Genomic DNA, 23795 nt, shown 5'->3' on the forward strand with positions numbered 1-23795 from the left:
TTGATATTCATAATAATGACCCCCATGTCATCACAAGATTCTGAAATGGCTCCTGAGTAAAAAGAGACTGAATTATATTCATTATAACCTTACAATTTTAGTAATGGATACTTTTTTATTTTATGGGTTATTCCTCAAATGAACAACTTAAAATTAAAAGCTTTGTCATTATTTTCTACTCGACACATGAAAAAGATGAATCAGGTTGCTGAAGATGACCTTCTCTGTCAAAGCAACCTTAATGCCCCCGTGAGATGCACCCAAGGACCTCTCTGGAGCTTTGGTTGTTCATTGACACCTCTTTGCGCTCTTGGCTCATCTGTTCTCCATGAATCAGGGAGGGCACCCCACCCTCACAGATCCAGATTCTCAGCCCATTCCCTGGAGGGTGATGCCAGCAAGGTCTCCTGCCTTTCAGGGTCTCTCCTCCTCTCCTTCCAATCCTTACCAGGAGTGGGAAATTTGCTTTCGAAAGAGTGACACCTTTAAAGTACAGTTGCCCCTTGGACAGCAGACTTTTGAAATATACGGGTCTGCTTATACATGGATTTTTTTCAATAAATGCAGTACATTTAACATTTTCTTTTCTCTAGCCTACTTTATTGTGAGAATATAGTATATAATACATATACAAAATATGTGTTGTTTGTATTATTGGTAAGACTTCTGGTCAACGGTAGGCTATTAGTAGTTTAAGTCTTTGGGGAGTCAAAATTTATATGCAGAGTTTTGACTGCATTGGAGGTCAGCACTGCTAACTCCCTGCATTGTTCAAGGGTCAGCTGTAAATATAGAATCTCCCAAGGTGACCCCAGGGGCAGGAAGGAGGAGGTCTTTCCCCAAGCCCAGCCCAGATTCTTTTATGTGAAGTCATTTCCTAGAGAATGCTCAGTGCTCCCAACTGAACACAGAGAATCTGGTTCTCCATTTTTAGATTGTTCCAGCTAATCTGGGAGTCCAGAGCTACTCTAAGGTGAGCCCCTTCCCTAGAATCATGCTGGAGAGAGCACCCTTCTCCTCCAGCATTTCTTGTGCCCCCGAGCAACATACCTGCCAAGCTCCCATGTACGGACCTGTACAGGACAGAGCTGGAGACTACTTGGGTACAAGCCCACATAGGCTGCTAACTTCCACTCTCCCTCCTTGGCTTCATACTTCCTAGAGTGGAATTTGCTTCATTATAGGAAAGAGCTGGGTAAGGCATTTATTAAAAATTGGACCAACCCAAACCAACCCAAATTGATTTTCATGAAAAAAAAAAAATTAATGTAAGAATGAATCACATGTATTTTCATTCTTACATTACTTACTTTAGGGGAGTTGCAAATTTCAACCCATGATCCCTTTCACTCTCATTTTCTAAGCAAGTACACATTTTGCCCATGGTCAAAATAAAGAGTCTGAAGTACTTCTGTCATAGCTTCTCTCCCTGGATAGCAAAGAGTGGAGATTCAGACTGATTCTGTTTGTTCTACACCACGTTCGCCAAACTGTTAGAAAGCACCCTGCAGCAAATATAACATGTGCACATATTAGCATATATTCCTAGACATATATCTAGTCAGAAGACATGGGGCTTTGTAGAGACACTGCAATCTAGAAGCAGCTGGTCCCTTTTTTTAGGTTAAGGAAGACTTCTGGTTGGGCAGACATAGGCAACCTGTTAATAACAGAACATATCTGCAGCACAGATAAACAAACTTTACTAAATCATAACTGGCAAGTTACCGGACTTCGATAAAAACATCAGAATGGAGTAGACAAAGGAAGCTCAATGTGCTGGTGCCAGATTCTCCATGAAGAAAATGTTAATGAAGCTGTGTTTGTGGTTTTGGTTCCTAGGGGAAAATAAGCTGGTAGGGGATCTTCTGGTCCTAGGAGGGGCCACACTGTATGGTATTTCTAACGTCTGGGAAGAATACATCATCCGAACCCTGAGCCGAGTGGAATTTCTGGGAATGATTGGACTCTTCGGGGCATTTTTCAGTGGAATTCAACTGTGAGTAAAAATCATGAGTAATTCAGATGGTAGATACCCTTAGGGCTTATTCTAATTCTTTTCATTAGGGTATGGTTGGTCACTTTATTTTATAAAAATCCAGACTGGAAACCTTTCACTAACCTCCTACATGAAATCTGAAAATTCAGTATCTTTCTTAGTGAACTTCTTCAAAACTAAAGAAGTTTGTTGTCAATTATTAGAAAAACGCTTAGTGGACTTTGTACAGAATTTACAAGAAAACATTAGAAGTACATTGATTTCTCCAAACCAGCTAGTGGGTTTTTACATAGAGAAATAGAATAAGTGTAAATGCCATGATATGATGTACTTCCAAAAAGGACATCTGTTTACTAGTGACTATAAAACATACAGTATAGGGGCACCTGGGTGGCTCAGTCAGTTAAGCGTCCAACTTTGGCTCAGGTCATGATCTCGTGGTTGGTAAGTTCGAAGCCCGCATTGGGCTGTGTGCTGACAGCTCAGAGCCTGGAGCCTGCTTCGGATTCTGTGTCTCACTCTCTCTTTGCCCCTCCCCTGCTCATGCTCTGTGTCTCTCTGTCTCAAAAATAAATAAAACATTAAAACAAAATTGTTTAATAAAAAAAAATACAGTATAAGTTTGCCCTTTCATAAATGTTTTCTTTTATTGCCTGTGGATTTACCTGAATGAACCATATTTCAAATTCATCTCTTAGGAATTTAGTGTTTCTACTTTCCTTAAACAGATAAAGATATAACACATTCACTAAGCATCAAAAAGTCCAAAACATCAATTTTGCAATAATCCTTCATTGGAGCATATAAGTCATCCCTGACTAGTGCCTCAGAATTGTGAGAATAAGGGTCAAACAAAGTGTAATTTTCCATCAATAAGGACTATATGTTTTAGTTTCGTGTAAGGGGTAAAGAATGAGCCTCCAGTGTAATTTCACCCAATCGCTTCTTATGAGGCAAGTGCTTTGTAATTGTATTGATTCAGTATCAAATTATTTACGGAAGATATTTTGGCATCACCTTAACCATGGTTTGCAAATAAGCTATTTCCAAGGATCCTCCAAGTTTTGGTATGCTGAGATACAGGAGGAAACCTCCATAGCAAACAAGGCACTGAGGTGAGGAGAGTCTCCAAAAACGATTTATTTTTGATCCATTTTGAAGGTGAGATGGCATTTTAAAGCTCCTAAATTTGGTACTTCAGCTTTGTGAGAGGAAAAGAAATTGCCTAGTTCAACTATTCATAACCAGCACTTTGTAGATCGATGACTCAGTTTATGGATTATTATTCTCGAAGCCAAAAAATATAATCAGACACCTAACACTCATTTGCTTCAGTTACAGTCCATTCGAGCTAACTGAGCCCCTTTGGGCCACTGCTGCCAAAATAACAGAGGTGGCATAGGGGAGTGTTTGGCAAATGGAGTAAATGGAGGGCACGCTGAAACCAACGTAATGCTGCTGGTGGAATGATGCCAGCTTCACCTCCTGGTCCTCTTCGAGAGCAGCGGTTCTCAAAGTGTGCTTCTCTGACCGGCAGCACCGGCACCACATGAGAACTTGTCAGCAATGCACGTCTCTGGGCCCCACCCAGACCTAGTGAATCTGAATCTTGAGGGAAGAAGCATGAGCACCTGTTTCAGCATGCTGCCCAGACAGCTTTTTTGTGCCTTTAAGTTTGGGAACCACTGCCTTGGAGAATCCTCATTCAGAAAACTGATTTAAAAAAAAAAAAATAACAATAGCCGCAAGCACGATAAATTTCCATACCTCACCATTGACGTTTTAGAACATCTAAGCAAGAAGAAACCAAGGCTGCAGGCAATCTGGTGAAAAGGCCAGTGGAAGGCTAGAGCTCCGCCTTGCCCACTGCACACCCTCACCACTGGTGCTGGCCATACCTAGCAAGATCCTTCGCGGGTAAACCTCCGGTTGCCAGATTAGACTTGCCTATCCCTGGCCCGAAGTTATTTTTATTTATTTATTTATTTTTAATGTTTATTTATTTTTGAGAGAGAGAGACAGAGCACAAGCAGGGGAGGGCAGAGAGGGATGGGGGGACACAGAATCTGAAGCAGGCCCCAGCTCTGAGCCGTCAACACAGAGCCCGACACGGGGCTTGAACTCACGAACCGTGAGATCGTGACCTGAGCCAGTTGGACACTTAACCGACTGAGCCACCCAGGTGCCCCTACCCGAAATTATTTTTAAAATTCAGTTGGTTGTTTCATGACTTGTATAAATCTGGTAAAAAAAAAAAAAAAAAAAAAAAAGTAGGTTGCATTATAATCTTGCTCATCAGGTCCACTTTCTTTAAATCTGCAGAGCTATAATGGAGCACAAGGAGCTGTTAAAGGTGCCCTGGGACTGGCAAATAGGTAAGGGGTTTGCTCACCTAACATGCTGTTTTTAGTAAACCCTGAGGGATATATGTGAAGAGTGATGTGGGCGGTAGTGGGGCATGAACCATGAAAGGATTTAAAATGCAGAGGACGAAAGAAAATGTTAAATCCCTTGTCATTTTAGGAATTCTTGTACACAGTAAGAGACTGAACCATATGATTCATAATGTTTCCTAATTGAGCTTCTGCCCATTATCATCGTCAAGATGCCATTAGTGTAGACACACAAGTATGTTATTAGGTTAAAGACCAACCAGAAAGAAAAAAATGCCCAGAGGCAGTGGTGGGACATAAATGGTAGCAATTTTCTGTAGCCAAGAAACACAAAACTTATGTGATCATTAAAAAGTGGCACTTCAGCAAAGGGAAGAAAAATGAACAAAAAGGCATAAAAGAAAACAATGTAATGGGCATTTTGAGCCCATAAAAACCTTTTCAGAAGGGAGCATTTTGCACATAAGAAATGGTTAATTGATCTCCAAAGGGACTTGGTGGAAAATCCCAGATAAGCTTCGAGCCCATTAATAGTCATCCAGGGCATCTCAGATTCCACCTGTTTCGAAAATCACTTTTCTCTAAAAATAATTTAGGACAAGGATTTAACATCCTAGGTGATTGCTGTAATGATCACACAGCAAGCCCTAGAAGGGAATGACATTTAAAACCTTCTGCCTAGATAACCCTCAGTGTCTATACCAAGACTCATGGGGTGCCGCAGTGAGCACAGAGCTTGGCTTGCAGGGGTGCTTGGAAAATGTGTGCACTGTGGATGGAAACGGGAGGGGAAGCCAGATTGCCCATGGAAGCTGGCTGCTTGAGCCACCTCCAGCTTATGAGAGCTCTGATGAGATTGACAGCTTCAATGGAACCCTGCTTCCACAAACAAGGACAAAGCCATAAGCTTCCCTGCACCACTTTACCTACCCCCGACCCAGAAGCGTCCAAGGCTGGCTTGCTACTGACATAATTCCCTCTAAAAGCACGCTGGAGCTACAGAATTATGCATGACCCTCCCTGGGGGTTATAGCTAGTGACTTCAAGGGTTGACCAGCCCTTGTGTCTGTCACAGAATCCTGCCATTTATTTTTTTTTTTTTGAGTTTTGCTCTAGATTGTTACAGTTAAATGAAAATCAATAGAGGAGGGGGTGCAGGGAGGAGAGGAGGGGCAGGCAAGGAAACCGGCTGCAGGTTACAGATGCGTTTGCCTTTGTGACTCTCAGAGCCAGGAAGCAAGATGTGACCCATGCTTGGTAACACTTGCCACGCAGTGGTATAAATTAATTTTATATTAATAGTAACAGCAATAATAAAAAATAATTTGTCCCCTAATTATGTGGATGGCATGTGCATGTCCACTGAGGTTCTGTTATAATTCAGTGTTAGTTAAATGTGTCATCAAAAGGTAGTTTTATTCTTAACTCTCTTATTGCCATTAAAATGTCAATCCCCTGTAGTCCAAGATGATGAGAAGCAGTATAAAAGGAATACGTTATACAGCCATCAGTTTAATTCCTGATTGGAAATGAGGCTAAAATGGTCAAGAAATAGAACCAAATATTCATCCTTTTCTTTCCAAAGCATGAATAGCGTTGGGTTTGAGATGTTTTTTACACGAGGGCTACCTTAATCCTCATTACCTCATCCTGACCAACTACAGGGTTTGGCTGGTTTAGCTCAGTTCTAGGCACATAAGGTTCGGTGTGTAAATGTTTACTAAATGAGTTAATGACAAGCAAGGGAGATGGGGCCTGTTCCGCCATCTCTCATCTTTCAAAACATAGACAAGAAGGAAGTGGTGGGACAATGGCGATAGGTGTAGGCTTGCATTGCTCTTTCTTTCTGGGGAACCAGGAGATGGCATACCAACCACTGAAACTTGGAGACTGGAGAGGCAAGGAGACATCAGGCCAGGGGGTCAGGGTCCTCCCAGAGCATCCCTGCACTCCTTGGGAAGTCACCCAAGAGTGCCAAGCTCTGATCACTGTGTTTGGTGGAAAGCTCACAGCGTCTTATTAAAGAGACCAAAATCCAAGACCGTCTTCATTCCCCACCATCTATCAAAGCACTCCTCTTCCTCCCCCGTCTCCACATCAGCAATCTCCCTCTTGCCGTCTCTTGGGTAGCTCATATGGTTGACGTTTTATCAAAGTAAAGACATGTTTTTTCTATGGAGCAAGTGGGATAATAAATGTATTTTATATTTTCTGCACTCAGAACATTTTTAAAAAACAGATTCTGTTATTTTCTTATAACACTTGCAAGATACAGAGAGTAATTCAAAGCAAGAAGACCATTGTTGTTTGTTTTATTTCTTTGTTTTACTCTACTCAACAGAAAGACTGGGTCTGGTTATGTAATCGGTAAATTCCAGTAAAATATACGACCTAACAGAGCTCAAATGTCCTGTGGAGCAGGTGTGTTCAAATCACCGTCAGAAATCTAATAAATGGCTTCAACATTCCCTTTATCCCATTTGCCATATTGTGTTAAAGGATGTGTGAACAAATACGAGATGATGTGAAAGTCGAACGTTAAAGGAAAGAAAAAGTGTGCTGTGGGTCAGCTAGCTCAGGTCCGTGGTGTGCAGGGGGCTTCTTCACTGCCCTTGTGGGTGATGCTTGTTTTGGTTTGGGTTTTGGTTTTCTTCTGGAGGCCAAAACAAAGATTTGACCTTTTCCTGAAGATGGAGTAATGGGACCACAGAGCAGGAAGGACTTTAAAGGTAATTAAGAGCCCACCCTTTTAACTGAGGTTGAGTCAGGGGTCTGGGGAGGTGAGGCCACTCAACAAGTCTCATGGCTTCCTGTGGGGGCTGGGGGTTGAGGGGTGGGTACTGATGTGCACTGTTTGAGCAAGCCCTGCCTGCCTGATGCCCTTTCCAGACTTAGCCTGATGCGTATGTTCTAAGAAGCCATCTTTAAGAATTAAAAATAATGTGTTAAAGATCTAGTATCTTCAAAGGAAAGTGAATCAGAACATCAGGGGGGTAATGAGATAAAAGTATACAGCACACGCGCACACATGCACACATGTGTATATCACATCTAAACATACCATATCTAACATATCTAACCATATATCATGTACACCGTGTATATATCATATATGTATTGTATATACATTGAGATGCTTATTAGAATCAGATAGGATGCTCCATCAAAGCCCTGTTTTCTCTCCATAATAATTAAAGAATATAGATTACTGGTAGGTACTCAGAATTTAAAGTCAGGCAGCATGTGTCCCGAGGCCAAGTTACCCTACCTCCGTATGCTGGTTTTTCCTGTTTATTCACAGATCTGTTTCTTACCCTTAGTCTGCTCTATAATGATTCATGCAAACTGTACTTTCCAGGCTGTCTTATTAAGTGGCTTCCAACTAGATTTGGCCAACTGGAAGCAGTAAGAGACTGGAGGGTGGAAGGAAGGGAGGAAGGAAGAAACCAGGGGGTGTCTCCCTGTTTCTCGCTGTTTGGGGTCAGGTCTCCAGAAACGGCTGAGTGCCCTCTGTGATTATATCTTTGCTAAGTTTTCCTACCTTCTGACCCCTAGCAACATAGCCTCCTCCCTGGATCTCTCCAACTCCAAGAGTGTGGATAACTTACTGTTATCGCTAATCTCCGGGGTGCCTCATCATCGCTATGTGCCCTATTACCCATTCAAGCACCTTTGTGACTTGTGCCCCCAATTAAATTTCCTTTATTGAACCAGTCATATGGACTGTGTTTCTGAACTGATACATTCTGTTAGCCCATTTCCTTGCCTATATAAAGAGGGTAACAATAGGAATGGTGTTCTACAGTTGTAGATATTAATAATGTGTATTATTAATGTGATAGCAAGTGTGCAATTAATAATGTGTGTAAAGTAGCACATAGCAAGCATGCAATCAGTATTGGCTGATAGCAGTATTCTAACTTCTTTAACTTAAATCTCTAATGCATGAGGACAAGAGCTACCAAATGCTGTCTTTTGTGAGAGAGGAAGCATTTCAAATAAGAAATAGTTATACACATACCTTGTCTATAAATGTAGCTGTTGCAGCCGGTATGTAGCTGTCAGTCAAAAGATTAATCAGTTCATTTTTTTTTTATCACATTGATTGATTGTTTGAAAACCCTGCATGGACAGCACGTTGGGTCTCCAGATGCACTGCTGACACGTAATAACTAGCTAATGTCCATTGGAGAACAGCACACCTGCATTCCGACCTTAATAATGTGTTCATTCGGCTGACTATGCTTTGCTCACAAAACAGGATGTTCGCACACGAAAACATTGGTTGACCTAGCTAAATGGTTAACTGTGATGGTGTATATATTCCATTCCTGTATCCCTAAATTTAATTTACACAGCTTTTAAAAATAGGTTTAGAATGTTTAAGCTTGAAGCGCCCTGACACAGCCTGATGAGTAGAGCAAAACTCTGCTACGTATGTATGTATGTATGTATGTGTTTTCCTACTTTCCGTAGCTCTGCCAGTTGTATGGCCCTCTCTTCTCTGAGCCTGCCAGTTATACATCCAGCTCCCTACTGGACAGATGCTCTTGGATGACGCATCAGCATCTAAAACTAACGTGTTCAGAACGGAGCTTTTTATTTTCCCTGAAAACATGCCCTCTCTCAGTTCTCTTCATTTCGGTAAATGGCGCCATAATTCACCCAGTTTCTAAATTAACCAGAACCCATGAGAACCCATGGGCATCCATGATGCCCTCCTTTCTCTCACTACCCACATCCGGTCTGTCACCAGGGCTTGTCGAGTTCCCTACACACCCGGCCACATCCCTTCATCTCCACTGCCATCCTGAGCAAAGCGACCAGTATCTCCTGCCTGGATTAGGACACTGCACTTCTTGCTAGTCTGCCATGCTTTCTCCATCCAGTCCCTTCTCCACATAGCAGCCAGAGCTATCTTTTATTTTTTTTTTTATTTTTTTTTTTTTTAATTTTTTTTTTCAACTTTTTTTTATTTATTTTTGGGACAGAGAGAGACAGAGCATGAACGGGGGAGGGGCAGAGAGAGAGGGAGACATGGAATCGGAAACAGGCTCCAGGCTCTGAGCCATCAGCCCAGAGCCCGACGCGGGGCTCGAACTCACGGACCGCGAGATCGCGACCTGGCTGAAGTCGGACGCTTAACCGACTGCGCCACCCAGGCGCCCCCAGAGCTATCTTTTAAAGATGTAGATCGGGTGTTGGCCACCTGCTACCAACTCCTCAATGGCTTCCTGTTAACAACTAGAATAGGATGTCAATTTCTTTCTGAGACCTACAAGGCCCTGCATAATCCAGCCTTTGCCTAATTTTCCACCCTCATTCATTCCTTCTGCCCCATTCTGTTCATCCTGCACAAATGTTCTGGCCCTGGCAGCTCCTGGAACACATCAGGCTCTGTCACTGGGGTCCTTCATTTGCAGATCTCCCTACCTGAAATGTTCTTGTCCTGGATCTTCCCATGGCCATCTCTTTTTAGTCCTTGAGCATTCAAGGTAAATGTTACTTGCACAAAGAAGCCTCAGCCAGTCAACCTTCCTAAAGCAAGCCCCCTGCCATTACCTATAGGGAACCATTTTCTTCCTTCTTAGCACCAAAGCAACTCTAAACTTCTCACCTATTCTGTTTTCCACTACTTTTCTAGCCAAAGGCAGAGTAGGTAGTCAGTGAATACGTGGTTGAATAATTGAGTGAATATAAAACATCAGATCCCACATGTGAGAGTCTACAGTGTGCCAGGTAAGGTGATGGAAGGGTAGGATTCTGGAACTTTCTAATTCAATCATATTTAATCTAAATCAGTGAGATGGTAAAAAAAAAAAAAAAAAAAAAAAAAAAAAAAAGACTGGTGCCTGGACTATGTTCTGATCAAGTTTGACTACTTTCAGTGGATTTTTAGTGGATTAACTTAAGGGTATATCTTGTTCCCAGTCTTTTAATCTCAGATTCCTTCAAGAAATACTGAGATAATTTATGCCTTTCCATGTATTGATCGTAGGTTATTTAGTATTGCACTTTTAGTAACTTGGTTTAAAGCAGGATGAATTATTAGTAGCATGAAACCCAATTACAAGAAAAGTGACCGTTTTTAGGGAATTAAAACTTCTGATGGTGAGTCAAAAGCTATCTGATATTACTATGTCTGAATATCTGCAAGAGGACGTGTACTTTGCTGAACTAGGAAAGCGGTTATTCTAGTGTCCTCTTAGGGCATTTCCACCACACTAGAGGGGGCTGTTGTACTGAGTTTGCTTACTTAATGTTCAAAATAATCTTTTTATATAGATTTGATGTGGCTTTCTTTAAACTGAGAATCAGAAATATATAGAATGATGATTTATGCCCTTAAATACTTTTCATATAAGAAAACCAAATTTCTCTTCAGAGGAATCACCAGTCTTCAGAGGCAAAGGGACTAGGTGTCCAGTACCTACAAAATCCTCCTGAATTCACAGAATTCAGATGAAGCATTTGTCCCATGGCCTCACCAAACACTTCATCAAGAATTCCTTTGGACAGGTCAGATACTTTTATTTTAGTAAAATGCCCAAAGGTCCACTGAATTATATTACTTGTGTTTATTCTATGCTTTATTCTTTCAGGGTAGATAAATGAACATTATTTTTGTACATTTGTATCGTATCACCATCTAGGAAAAGGTGAACCAAATTCTAGATTTAGCCATAAACTCTTGATTCAGACTCAACAAAATTGTATAGTTATGGAATCAGTACTAACAATTGTTTATCTAGTTATAATGAGAGACAATTTTAGAGAATGGGGGGGCTGACCATATAGCATTTAAGGACTTTCTTTTATCTTTCTGGGTTTTTTTTCTTTTTAAAAAAACTTTTCTAATTTTTATTTTATTTTTGAGAGAGAAGGAGAGAGAGACAGAGTGTGAGTGGGGGAGGTGCAGAGAGGGAGAGAGGGAGACACAGAATCCAAAGCAGGCTCCAGGCTCTGAGCTGTCAACACAGAGCCTGACGCAGGGCTTGAACTCACAGACTGCAAGACCATGACCTGAGCGAAGTCGAATGTTTAACTGACTGAGCCACACCAGGCACCCCTTATCTTTCTGTTTTAAAAAACAATGAAGTGAAGCATTTACCTAACTACTTCTAAAATAGTAGAGCCCATATGTGAGAACCCACAGTATGCTAGGAAGGGTGATGGGGAAGTAGGACTGAGCAGGATTCACAGATCTAGAAGAAATTCACAGATCATGGTGTGCTCAAAGAATGAAGTGGTCTGCCCCAGGTCACACAGGATTCCAGTTCAGTACTCTTAGTCCTCCTCTCTGTGATACGTAAGCCCTTCCATTTTGAGGACTATATACTTCTTCATCATTGTGAGCAATACAGGAACCAAGTAATTTTGCAAACAAAAAAGAGATTTAAAAAAAAATGTTTTAAAAGACATAGACAGGAAACATTAAGTACAGCACCATCGGAAACAGAATTCAGAAGCCTTGACCCCACATTCTGACGCTAGCCACTAAGAGGCACTCCTTCCCAGAAGAAGCAAAATATCAGTTATGGGGTGCGAAGCAGCAAGTTCATTTTCCACACGACGATTTTTTACGTTTTATTTTATGTTTTAGCCATACGTTACCCAGTAATAAAGTCAGTTCGTACGGTGAAGAAAAATGCCCTGTGTGAGTGATCAGTGGTATGCACCAGCCCCCTTGGTCCACGCACTGTGGGTACTCAGAGGCCCCAAGGAGACTGTCACATCCCCTCTCTTTCCTCTCCTCGCAGGACTGCTCTACGTTGGCTTTAGCGCCTGCATGTTCGGTCTCTATAGCTTCATGCCGGTCGTCATAAAGAAAACCAGTGCCACCTCCGTCAACCTCTCCCTGCTCACGGCAGATTTGTACAGTCTGTTCTGCGGATTGTTTCTCTTCCACTACAAGGTGAGTAGAGTCATTGCTCCTCTGTGAAGACAACACTTGGTGGGAAATAACCCATATAGGTGGGAATGCCCTGCTGTGGAACGCCCCAGTGTTGTGTAGGGAAGCAGGAGCGCAACTCCGTGTGCTAACCCCCCAGATACTCACCTTTCCACCAGGAGCCAGAGGCACCATTTTGTCACAAGAGACCAGTAACGACAGGCACTTGATAGTGAATGATAAGAAACTGCCATGGAGGGAAGGGCTTTTGGAAAATGGGGGACAGTTTTTCTGACAACGTTCAACCCAGAAGCTACTCTTCTTCTAGCCTAAAGCTAGTAAGATTTGTACAGTTCCCAAACTATAACCACACAGTGGATTCTACCAAAGGCACTGGCAGGATATATTCTCTTTGGAGAAAAGATAACAGTTCCCGCAATTTCTGTTTTGCAGATATTTTCATAGCAAGCTTGAGTGGAAAATGCTAATGCACTTGAAATATTGCTTCTTTACTGAAAGATTAGGGCTTGGACTAAACGAACGCAAAGAGATCTTTTGAAGCATTTGCAGTTAGTATGTCAGCCCGAAGTAAAGAAGAAAGTATTCAGTCCAAACACAGCAGTCTTTTCAAATCCCAGATGACCAACCTGCTCACCCACAGCAGACAGGACTAATCAATTATGGCTCAGTGGAGTCAGATTCTATCTTTTAAACACTGCACTCACTTCAGACATTAACAGTTGATTGGGTCGGTGGGGACTCTGAACAGGGTGCAAAAGGACCAGTATGAAATATCCAGGCAAACAAGACCAAACTAGGGCAGGCAGAAGAAGAGGCAGAAGAAAGAGATAATATACTCTGGCCGCTTCTAGCCAAGCGCTTCAGCAGTGATATTACAGCTAACACCACTAGCACATGGGTGTGGCCCACTGATGGGCCATGTTGGTGGGCAGGGCATCTACAACCAGGTCAAACCACGTTTGGAGGTTCCCTGAGAAAGGCCGAGCTGGAAAGAGTATGAGGTGACCATCTTGAGATGATGCTGGCCCCCAGCGCCCCATATGGCCATGTTCCTGAAAGTCTCCTATCACCAGGGAGACTGGCTAACAATGCAGCTGAGGTGAATAATCAGAAATATTACTGGATGAGCCAAAGTCATAGCCAAGAAACAGACTAAGAAGGGCAGACACGGGTGGAAAAAAGATTACAAACAAGGTTAGCCGAGAGGACCAGAAGCAGATCTGAAAGACAAGAGGTAGAGAAAATGGCCATGGCAGAAGACAGGGAAAGGCCTGCATCCCTGTTTTATAAGGAGCCCTGTACCCAGTGTGGTGGCAAAAAAATGACAGCCTTTATACGTTGTTTGTAATTTGTTTTGTCTAGAAGGTACAATCTCTGTTTCCTGAGCACACACTGGTCCTCATGGGGGTAAAAGTAAAAGTCACAGCATATTCCTCCATTTCTCCCAGTCACAGTGTTGGGACGAGCAGTTCTCCTGAGATGCCCCCTCCACCACACCCAATTATTTTCCAGAGCCCTGGGGACCACCTAGCCACAGTCTTACCTGTTCAGCACAGTGGCCACCATTTTTCTTCTCTCCTCTGCTGTTAGGCATCCACATCTAGTGCCTTCCCAAGTGTGACTTCGATCCCCAGCAATTATTCCTGTGATTGTTTTTATAAGCTCCTAAACTAGACAGATCCCTTTCACATTCCTTAAGGAAAGATGACGAGACCTATAGTTCTGACTGAGGACCGTAGGCACTTCTTGGACGGCCAAGATCCAGTCTGGCCCCCAGCGTCCCTTATGGCCGTGTTCCCAAATGCCTCCTGTCACCAGGTAGACTTGCTAATAATGCAGATCCATGGGCCACACCTCTGATCGGATACTGGAATCAATATTTAGGGATGTGTCTGGGGGAGGCTGCACTATTAATAGGCTCCCCTGTGAAGCTGATATCTTCTGACTTTGAGGACAGAAAGCTGAGAGGGATACCCGAACAGCGCCCCTTCCTATGCTTTCACTGACTTTTGGTTGGACCTGGGGCTCTCCATACGAAGCATCAGGGACTGAGAAGGCTGATGACAGCTCAGTTCTCACTCTCCACGGTCTATCTTCCTCTCCCAGCATGTGTGTGTTGCTTCTTACTTGGGATGAGGAAGTTTGCTGGAGAGGAAGCCATGTAGTAAGCCTTCATCATGCCATCAGAAGGGAGGCTGTGTTATCTGAAAATTGAATTCTTGTGTTCACCAATTTGGAGGTGTGGTGGATGTTTTTATTTCTCAAAACAATGTTTCACCATGTACATATATTTTGTTACTGTTTAACAGATACATTTCTTTCCCACGATTGGTTCAACACAATAGGTGTTTTCTCTGGTTAAAATTGATCCCTATTGTCTTTTTTTTTAAATTAAGCTTCCAGGGCACCTGGGTGGCTCAGTCATTTGAGCATCCAACTTCAGCTCAGGTCATGATCTCGCAGTTTATGAGTTCGAGCCCCGCGTCAGGTTTTGTGCTGACAGCTCAGATCCTGGAGCTGCTTCAGATCCTGTGTCTCCCTCTCTCTCTGCCCTTCCCCTACTCATGCTCTGTCTCTCTTTCTTTCTTTCTCTCTCTCTCTCTTTCAATACATAAATAAATAAATAAATAAACATTAAAAATTTTTAAATTAAACTTTCACGATAATAATAGATTCACATGAAGTTTTAGAAATAATACAGAGAGATCCCCATTTCCCCTTCACCTAGTTTTCCCCATTGGTAACATCTTACAAAGCTGTAGCACAATATCCGAATATTAACACTGATGCATCAGCATACAGAACATTTTCATCCCCACAAGGGTGCTCATGTTACCCTTCACAAGCATGCCTGCTTGCTTCTCCCCCACCCTTCAGAATGCTGCAAAACTTTGTGTTTATTCTCCATTTCTCTAAATTTGTCACTTCAAGGATGGTATGTAAATGGAATTAACCAGTAAGTAACCTTTTCGGTTTGACTTTTTTCACTCAGCATAATTCTCTAGAGATTCATCCAGATTGTTTCATATGTCAGTAGTCCATTCCTTTTTATTTCTGAGCACTTTTCCATGAGATAGATGTACCATGATTTATTTAATCATTCCCTCGGTGAAGGATATCTGGGTTTTTTTCTATTTAGGGCTATTACAAATAAAGCCGCTCTGAACGTTCATATACAGATTCTCATGTGAACAGTTTTCATTGCTCTGCAATAAACAGCCAAGAGTCCTAGTTCAAGGCATATGGTCATAACATGTTTAATTTTATAAGATACTGCCAAACTGTTTTCCAGAGTGGTCTATTGTCTTTTATTACGAATACATGTTCATTGTGAGAAAGTCAAAAAATACAGATAAGTGCAATTAAAAATTGATACAACTTTATAGTATATATGTTTTTATAGTATATATGTACTTTATAGTTCATTTGTATTTCAATAAAATACATTTTTATTTAATATGAAAAATATTTTATAAATTACATTTTTATTAAATGTAATTTATTAAATAAAATAAAATTTAATAAAAAACTACTTTGTTACATGCTTTATGTAAACTCAGCATGTATATATCCCCTTGTCATTCAATATCTATACATAATATGCATGTGAGTCTGAATGGATGGTTCTCAACTCTGTCTATGCATTACAATCACTTGGAGAGAATATAAAACATAGTCATGCCCAGGTCCCACTCCAGAGAGTCTGATACTGTTTGGTCAGGAATGGGGCCTTTTCGAAGCTCTACAGGGGATTCATCACTTATCCTAATACACAACCAGAGTTGAGAATCACTCACAAGATTCTTTTAATGGATATATAGTATCCCATGTAACAGTTTTAGTTACCCAGGTTGTCTTGACCATGGCACTATTGACATGTTAGACCAGGAGATTGTTTGTTGGGCTAAGGGGGTGTGTCTTGTGCATTATAGGATGTTTAATGGCATCTCTGGTCTTTGCCCACTCAATGTCAATAGCATCCCCCTAATAGTGGCAATCAAAAATGTCTCCATATGTTTATTGAGAACCATTGATTTAACAATCCTTAATTATCGAATTCGGGTGATACCTCTTTTGAGCTAATATAAATAATTTGGGGACTGAGCATATACTAAATTTTTGCTCACATTGAATGTTTCAGTGTTCTTCTTTTTTTAAATCATTTTAAAATAAATCTTATAATTGGTCCGTTTCATTTCTCTTTTGAAACAGAGATCTTTAAAATAGTTTCAGAATCCTATTGACCAATCAGGAACCCTGCAAAGAGGCAGTATTTGCAAAGCCCTGTTATTATGGTAACCAATATTACAACACAGACAATGCTCTAGTCCTCCTTCCCCTTCACTTGCATTGTACCTACAGTTGACTCTACACCTCTGAGTTCTTGAATAAATACTGCCTTGTACTGTTCTTTCCTTGTTTTATGAATGGAGTTTAATATCTGCAAAGAAATAAGTTGAATACTCAATTTAAATCTAGAAATAAAAACCTTTCCTTCTCCCCTTTTCTAAAAGAATCTCCCAAGCAGTGCTTGAATTTGCAGTCAAATAGACATTGGTTGGAAAATTCAGGACTTTTTCCCCCTGGCCCAGCTTGCCTGCCTCTGAAATTGGCCTTGGGTTTCCCCAGATGGGAGGCTTTCTAGAGCTAGGGAGAAGGGTGGGTCTGAATGGCTTGTCGGTTTCCCACTAGAGCCGGATGGGCCATCTCAGAAAATTGATTTTTAAATAATGCTTATTGGTGGTACTTTTATCATCGTAAGCAATTTATGGTTAATGCAAAAATCTTGGCAAATTTTGCAAAGTTCAAAAATGGTGATGTCATGTGATGGGTCGTGTGTGTGTGTGTGTGTGTGTGTGTGTGTGTTTGAGTTATTTAGTTTTTTATCATTGATTATAATATTTCTTTATATATGCTGGGTAGTATATACACTTGTCAGATACATGATTTGTAAATATTTTCTCCCACTCTGTAGTTGTCTCTTCATTGTCTTGTTAGTGTCCCTAGAATCATAAAAAGTTTAGTTTTGATGAAGTGCAATTTATCAATCTGGTTATACTTTTAAAAACATGAAAGGAACCAAGTCAATCCCACCATGGACCCCAGGCCACAAGTCTTCCCTGGGGGTCCCCAACAGTGCTCTTCTCCAGGGCTGCTCAGTTATGATTGCCAGTTGCCTCAAATCCCCTGTTCTGAGGGGATGGATGAAAGTCAGCCTAAGGAAGAGAAAATTCAGCTCAGGTGAGGGTGACTTCTAACTCTATAAAGAGTGTCGTGGAGAAGAGAGTTTAAGCCAGTAACCCTCAACCCTGGCTGCACATTGGAATCATCTAAAGAGTTTTAAAAATACTGATACTTGGGTCCCCCCTCCCACTGATCCTGATTTATACAGTCTGCAGTACAGCCTGGGTATTAGATTTTTGAAGGCTCCCTAGATGATCCTCTGATGCAGCCAGAATCGAGAGCCCAGTACTTTAGACTGACTTTATGTGGCTGCAGCCATTGGAACCAAAGGGCGAAACCAAAGGACCAAAGGGCGAAGATGATAAGATTATAGCTAAATAAAAAGAATCTTGTTAGCAATTAGCCATCTGAAAGTGGAAGGGACTGGCTTGGGAGTTACTTTCACTGCAGGAAGCCAGACACGACTGTGAGAGGGACAATGTGGAGGGGCCTCCCACTTCAGTACTGGCGATTGACCAGTGCCCTCCAAGATCTCACTTGGTTTTACTATAGTCTGCACTTACAGTTTATTCCCTCACTTAATCATGATGTCTTTAAATAACCTTCTGGTCTGGTTATAAATATCTGCAAGTTGCAAGGGGGCGGGGGGTTATTTGCTCACAGATGTTGCTTACCCAGGCAGAACTAAATGATTAAATGAACCACTCCTGTCCAACATTGATTATTTGCTTTTTCTTGCTTTCCACCTTTGGAAGAAATTCATTCCCTTCCCCACTCATCAGTACACAGTCTGTACCTTCTCCACCTCTTGTGCTGACTGCCATGCTTACTGGGCAATAAAGCCCCATGTCCCAGGGAAGCAAATGACCTAATTCTGAATTAGACTACCTGCATGGTATGGTGCTCTTGCAAACTCTTAATTTTACAAGACTTTTGAGAAGTGGTTATATGTGTCTCTTCTTTGTTATCTGACATCATTATTGAATCCAGAACACTAAATCTATAGCAATCCATGGAAAGTACAGAAAATGAGCTTTATTGGGCCTCAGAGACCCCCATCACCAAACCCAGAAAGAGATGTACAATTTGATGGTGTGTTGGCTTTTCAGGGTTAGAGCTTGATCAGTTATGAATTCTATCCCCTTATACTTATTGTACAAACAGGACCGTTTTGAAATGGAAAGGATTAGATTTCTATGGCTGCTCTAACAAATTACCACGCAGTTAGTGACTTAAACCAACACAGATTTATTATCTTACAGCATTGGAGGTCAGAAGTCTCATGGGGCTGAAGTTGTTAACAGAGTGTGTGGCTTCTGGAGGCTCTAGGGGAGAATCTGTTTCCTTGCCCTTCCCACCCTCTAGAGGCTATCTGCAGTCCTTGGCTCATGGCCCCAATCTCTATCTGGAAGGCCAGGAGTTTAGCATCTTCAAATCTGACCCTGGTGTGATCATATTGGGCCTGCCCAGATAATCCTTAATTTAATCACATCTGGGGAGTCCCTTTTACCACATAAAGTAACATATGGCTTCCAGGGATCAGGATGTAAACACATTTGGGGGCCATCACTTCACTTGCCACAAGAGGACTGTTAGTAATTACACCAAGATAAGTGAGGGTACATTGGTTCCAAGCCAGACCTGCTGGGACATAACGGCTGTGCTCTTTTAGAAGCTGCATCTGGTCAATGAAGACACGTTCTCTACCTAGATAGACACTGCACTCTGTTGAATTTCCCAGCTGATTTTTAAAGTCGTTCTGGCTACCTGCTCTTATGTGACTTTAACCAAGAGAACACTCAGGCATGTGTGGAGAAAATGGATTAGGGCGGGAGGGCTACTGAATGTCTCCTGGGTGAAGAATGAATTCAGAAACACGGTATGTTTAGTAGACCACAGACTGCCGAGTCAAAGGAGCCTAGACTGAAAGTGTGGCTTCTTTTTACTCTTTAATTACTTTGGACCAGGTATTTATCCTTTCCCAACTTCAGGGTGATGATACCTGCCTTATGGAGTTTTTGAAGCGAGTAGATGGTTTATAAATGGCAACCATTTCTCTGATTAAATGTATGCCTCGGAATTAGTAATCCCTACCTCATTCCACTTTTAGGATACTAACTTATTTTAAGATTTTGTAACAAGGTGTAGCTTTTAACAACGTTTTGTGAGTTTTCTCTTATTCCTTGTTTGAAAAGGCAAAACTGGGTCTCATGCATACAAATTTAGAAAATATTGTATCAGTCATTTTCCGCTGGATTCCTTGATTCCTTCATTGCTTACAATAGGATTTTTAGGTGACAGCCGTAAATACAAAACATTCAGGTGCTATTAAAATAAAATGCCAATAAATTCTTTTACAGTATGCCATCATATGTTGAACATTCTTCAGGAAGATAGCAGCCAGTGTTGAATATGCAGAATATTCCTTTTTGCTTGACATTTATAATAGAAAATGGCTTACTTCACACATTTTGCTATTACCTTTTCAAGGTTTAATATTGCCACAGAATAGCTGTAATAAAGTTGAGAGTAATTGCATAAGTAGTGATTATTTTTTGTGGCTGCATCAAAATAAACATGAAACTGATAGAGAAGAAATGAACATTGTAAATTCTCTCTAAATTCCTTTTAAACGCTCCCCCTTGGCCACTGGTCTATATGGTTCCCCACACTGAGCAGCCTGAAACCACAGGTGATCTTATTGGAAGAGTAACATTTTAGGAAAGTAAAGGTTCCATAAAACTTATATTCACACATCAGGAAAAATGTTTTTATCATCCAAATATGCACTACTAAAAAAAGGGGAGAGAGTAATTTCAGAATCACTTGTCCAAGAAGGCTACTTCAACTATTCTGGGTAATGTGATTCATGTGAATTTTTTAGAATTTCATCTGTGTGTGTTCATTAGAAAACATTCTGCCTGTTTAGCCTCATCTTTATACCTGACTGATTTTTGTAATTGCTGTGAGTTGTTTTTGACAAGTAATCATAGAAGTTTCTTACATTGTCAACTGCCTATTCTAGCAATCCACATTACATCCTGTGAGGACAGGTGTAGAGTCCCATGATCCTCCCTGACCCATTCTGTCAGCCACTAAAAATTTCATCCCACATGTGCCAGTTTCTCTAACTGGTTTTGTTGTTCTTGTTGTTGTTGTTGTTGTTATAAGAAACTTGGCAAGAAAAGTTTAGTAACCTCGGATGTGGGTATAACTTAATAATACATGATTATACACTGAATCTCAAAGAACTTCGTTCAGCAAATATTTATTTATTCTATGCCTGCTATGTGCCAGGCACTGTTTGGGTGCTTAACTTTTCATTTATAAATAAAGATGACAAGAACACTAAAAATCACCAAGTGGATTAATGCAAAGGCTGAGATTCCAAACCACTGAAACTTAAATAGACCAACAATCTCAAGCATCCTTAATATCTGAGTGCCAGTGCCAGAGAGTTTGCAGAGGTTGCGTTAACAGTGGAATCTTTCATTAGCTGGGGATCAGGATCCAGAGCCAAGCAACCGTTGATCCTCTGCGGCCGTGAGCAATTTGAGTAATGCAACTGCCCTTGAGCAGCCAAGGCAGGCAGCCTCAGCCTGTGGCAGCCGGTGAGCATAAGAGCAATAGTGCACAATCTTACTTATAAAAATACCCTCAGAGGCAGCTTGTTTTATTTCCTTTGGTAAGAACGGCATCTTCAAAGGCTATGATTTTTAAGTGCATAATACTAATTATAAATGGGAGATTTTGATTTTTTTATTATTTTTTTTAATTTTAGAGAGAAAGAGCCTGAGCAGGGGAGAGGGGAAGAAGGAGAGAGGAGAGAGAGAGAGAGAGAGAGAGAGAGAGAACCTTAAGCAGGCACCATGCCCAGCACAGAGCCTGACACGGGGCCCAATACCACCACCCAGGGAACATGACCTGAGCCGGACTTAAGAGTGGGGTGCTCAACTGACTGAGCCACCCAGGTGCCCCTAAATGGGAGGTTTTAAATTAATGCTTACCTTTTATGACTCTTTTCATATTTTTTAAACTGTCACTGCTGAGTAAAGAATTGGAGAAATTGGCATCATTGGGGCCCCAAAGTATTTCACATGAAATACGGAGGTGATAGAGCAATGAATGTTTGAACTTGGTTTCCCCCTGCCTGAAAGCTCAGTACAGAGTCTTTTGAGAGCACCATCTTCCTAAATTAACTGGGGTAAGTGCTGCTAGCTTCTGCGGACAAGAGGCAATGCTCCCCATGTAGCCATTCGGAAACCCAGACTCCTTCCATGTTGTTGCTCTGCCATCCTCTAGGGCGGGGATTAACAAAGTAGGATCGGCAAGCCAGCCCCTTGTTTTCATAAATACAGTTTTATTGGAGCACACTCGTGCCCATTTCTGTATATATTAACCATGGCTGCTCTTGAGTAGTTGTGACAGACACTGTGTGACCCACAAGCCTAAAATATTTACTATCTAGCCCTTTAAGAAAAAGTTTGCCAGCCCCTGGGCTAGGTTCTTAGAGTTTCTATTGAGACAGCCTGGAGACTTCTATGGCTGTGTCTAGAGTAGTATACATAACCTCTTGCTCATTCTTTTGGCCAGAACTCAGTCACATGGCCACACCTAATCACAAGGGAGGCTGGGAAATGTAGCTAAGCTGTTCATACAGGAAGGAAAGAATATAGGTTCAGTGAAGTAGCCAATCTCTGCCACATTAGCAATTCCCATTTACTAGAAATAGTGGAAGGATTAGGCAAGTTGGGATAGATTGTGAGGCAGGACCAGAACTGTAGCCAGAAGTCTGAATTCCTTTTACAAAAGTCTATTCATAAACTACACATCACAAATATTTTGAACTCACATTATCAGGACAAGCTGTAGGGAAAACAGAATGAGCTAGAAAGGTTGCAGAAGTTTCAAATGGAAAGGCTTGTGGTTGCACTGGAGCATAGCCAGGAAAAACCAGCTAGTTGTCTCCCAGAAGAATGCACGGGATGTGCTTGTCACTAGGTGCACAGTCCAGCCCCCTCCTACATACTCAGACACCTAATTTTGTCATCCAACCTGTATGTGTCCATCTTCCATTGTCTAGAAGATAAACGAGCCAAGCTCACAGAAGCAAGGCATCAGCTTGCTGAGATAAAGAACAAAGCTTGGCTCAAACCTAAAGGCTAAAGCAGAGCCACCCCTCCACACATCTTCAGGAGCTACCAAGACTAGTTTTCAACTCTGTAAGTGTTGAGAGTTTTTATGTACTCCCTTCTATGAAAGATAATACTGTCCCTCCCTCATTTCCTGACTTCTGTTGTACTGTTTTTATATTATCAATGATTTTAACAGTGCATTTTAATCAACATAATCTTTATGGGTTTTAAGCCATATTTCCATACTTAACTACATTTCCTATGTATACCACCAGTCCCTGAAACGCAGGCTCTTGTTTTCTGCATTCTTTATTTTATTATGTCTTGGATTTTATCACTACTGCTATTGTTAGGAAGCAGGGCTGCTGTGTACGGTTGTACAGGCTGTCCACAGTGCAATTTGTCCATTTCTGGGAAATACTTTACAACAGATGCTAGTCAAGTGCCTTGAAGAAAGAAAAAATTCACAGTCACTGGAAAAGTGCCATTGGGCTGGCAGTGCGTCTGTCAGGAAATGTTCACAGGGACTTGAACAGTATCTCCCAAGTGTTTACTTCCTTGAAGACATTTCTTATATTTATTTATATTCAAAGGGTAACTTTGCTAGGTTACATTTTCTTTTTCTCAGAACTTTATAGTTATTGAGATTTGTTTAGTTTAGTTTTGTTTTGTTGAAAAACTGAGAACTATATCCAATCCTTTTCAGTCTTTTGAGTTACTGGATTTTATTGTTCAGTAGTTTGGGGGTTTCTCAAAAAAGGGCCTACAAGTGTCAGATCTCTGGGTTCTTTTTGTTTGAGAATGTCTCTGGTGTCTTTACACTTAGGTCAGCTTGGTCAGTGACCTGTCCCATTCCCAGGAGTACAATTCCTTGGTGGCCTTGAACTGCCTCCCCCACCCCCACCACCCCCACTGCCCAGTTCTCCTCAGAGCCTCAGATAATGGTAGATTCCAAGGCCTCCCCATCCCGCCTCCTTGAGAATATGAGGAAGTAGGAAAGGGTGTCTGTTCCTGAGAATGTTTCCTTGACTTTTCCCTGAGTTTGCCTAATCGCCATTTAATCTATTCTTTCCAAATTAGAGAGATCTAAAAGTAAGTATATCCACCAAAATGTGAACACAAGGCCAAGGGCAGATAGAATGGCAAAGTTGTTGCATGTCAGGCTCCAGAGT

The 23795-nt window shown here is 41.5% G+C and overlaps 1 protein-coding gene and 1 long non-coding RNA gene across 4 annotated transcripts in view; one reads left to right on the plus strand and one right to left on the minus strand.

Moving 5' to 3' along the window:
* The window catches only part of SLC35F1 (solute carrier family 35 member F1), a 410105-nt gene that overhangs the window by 364322 nt on the left and 21988 nt on the right, over positions 1–23795 (plus strand). The window contains exons 5-7 of the mRNA XM_086707681.1: positions 1843–1999; positions 4322–4374; positions 12153–12307. Coding sequence (XP_086563807.1) covers positions 1843–1999; positions 4322–4374; positions 12153–12307 — 365 coding nt within the window. The remainder of the gene's footprint in view (positions 1–1842; positions 2000–4321; positions 4375–12152; positions 12308–23795) is intronic.
* Positions 1–23795, minus strand: part of LOC147581175 (uncharacterized) — a 61573-nt gene that overhangs the window by 28690 nt on the left and 9088 nt on the right. The gene's annotated exons all lie outside the window — the stretch shown is intronic.

This window comes from Puma concolor, chromosome B2 (assembly GCF_028749965.1).
Source record: "Puma concolor isolate L17-30 chromosome B2, mPumCon1.1.hap2, whole genome shotgun sequence".
Taxonomy (NCBI): Eukaryota; Metazoa; Chordata; class Mammalia; order Carnivora; family Felidae; genus Puma; species Puma concolor.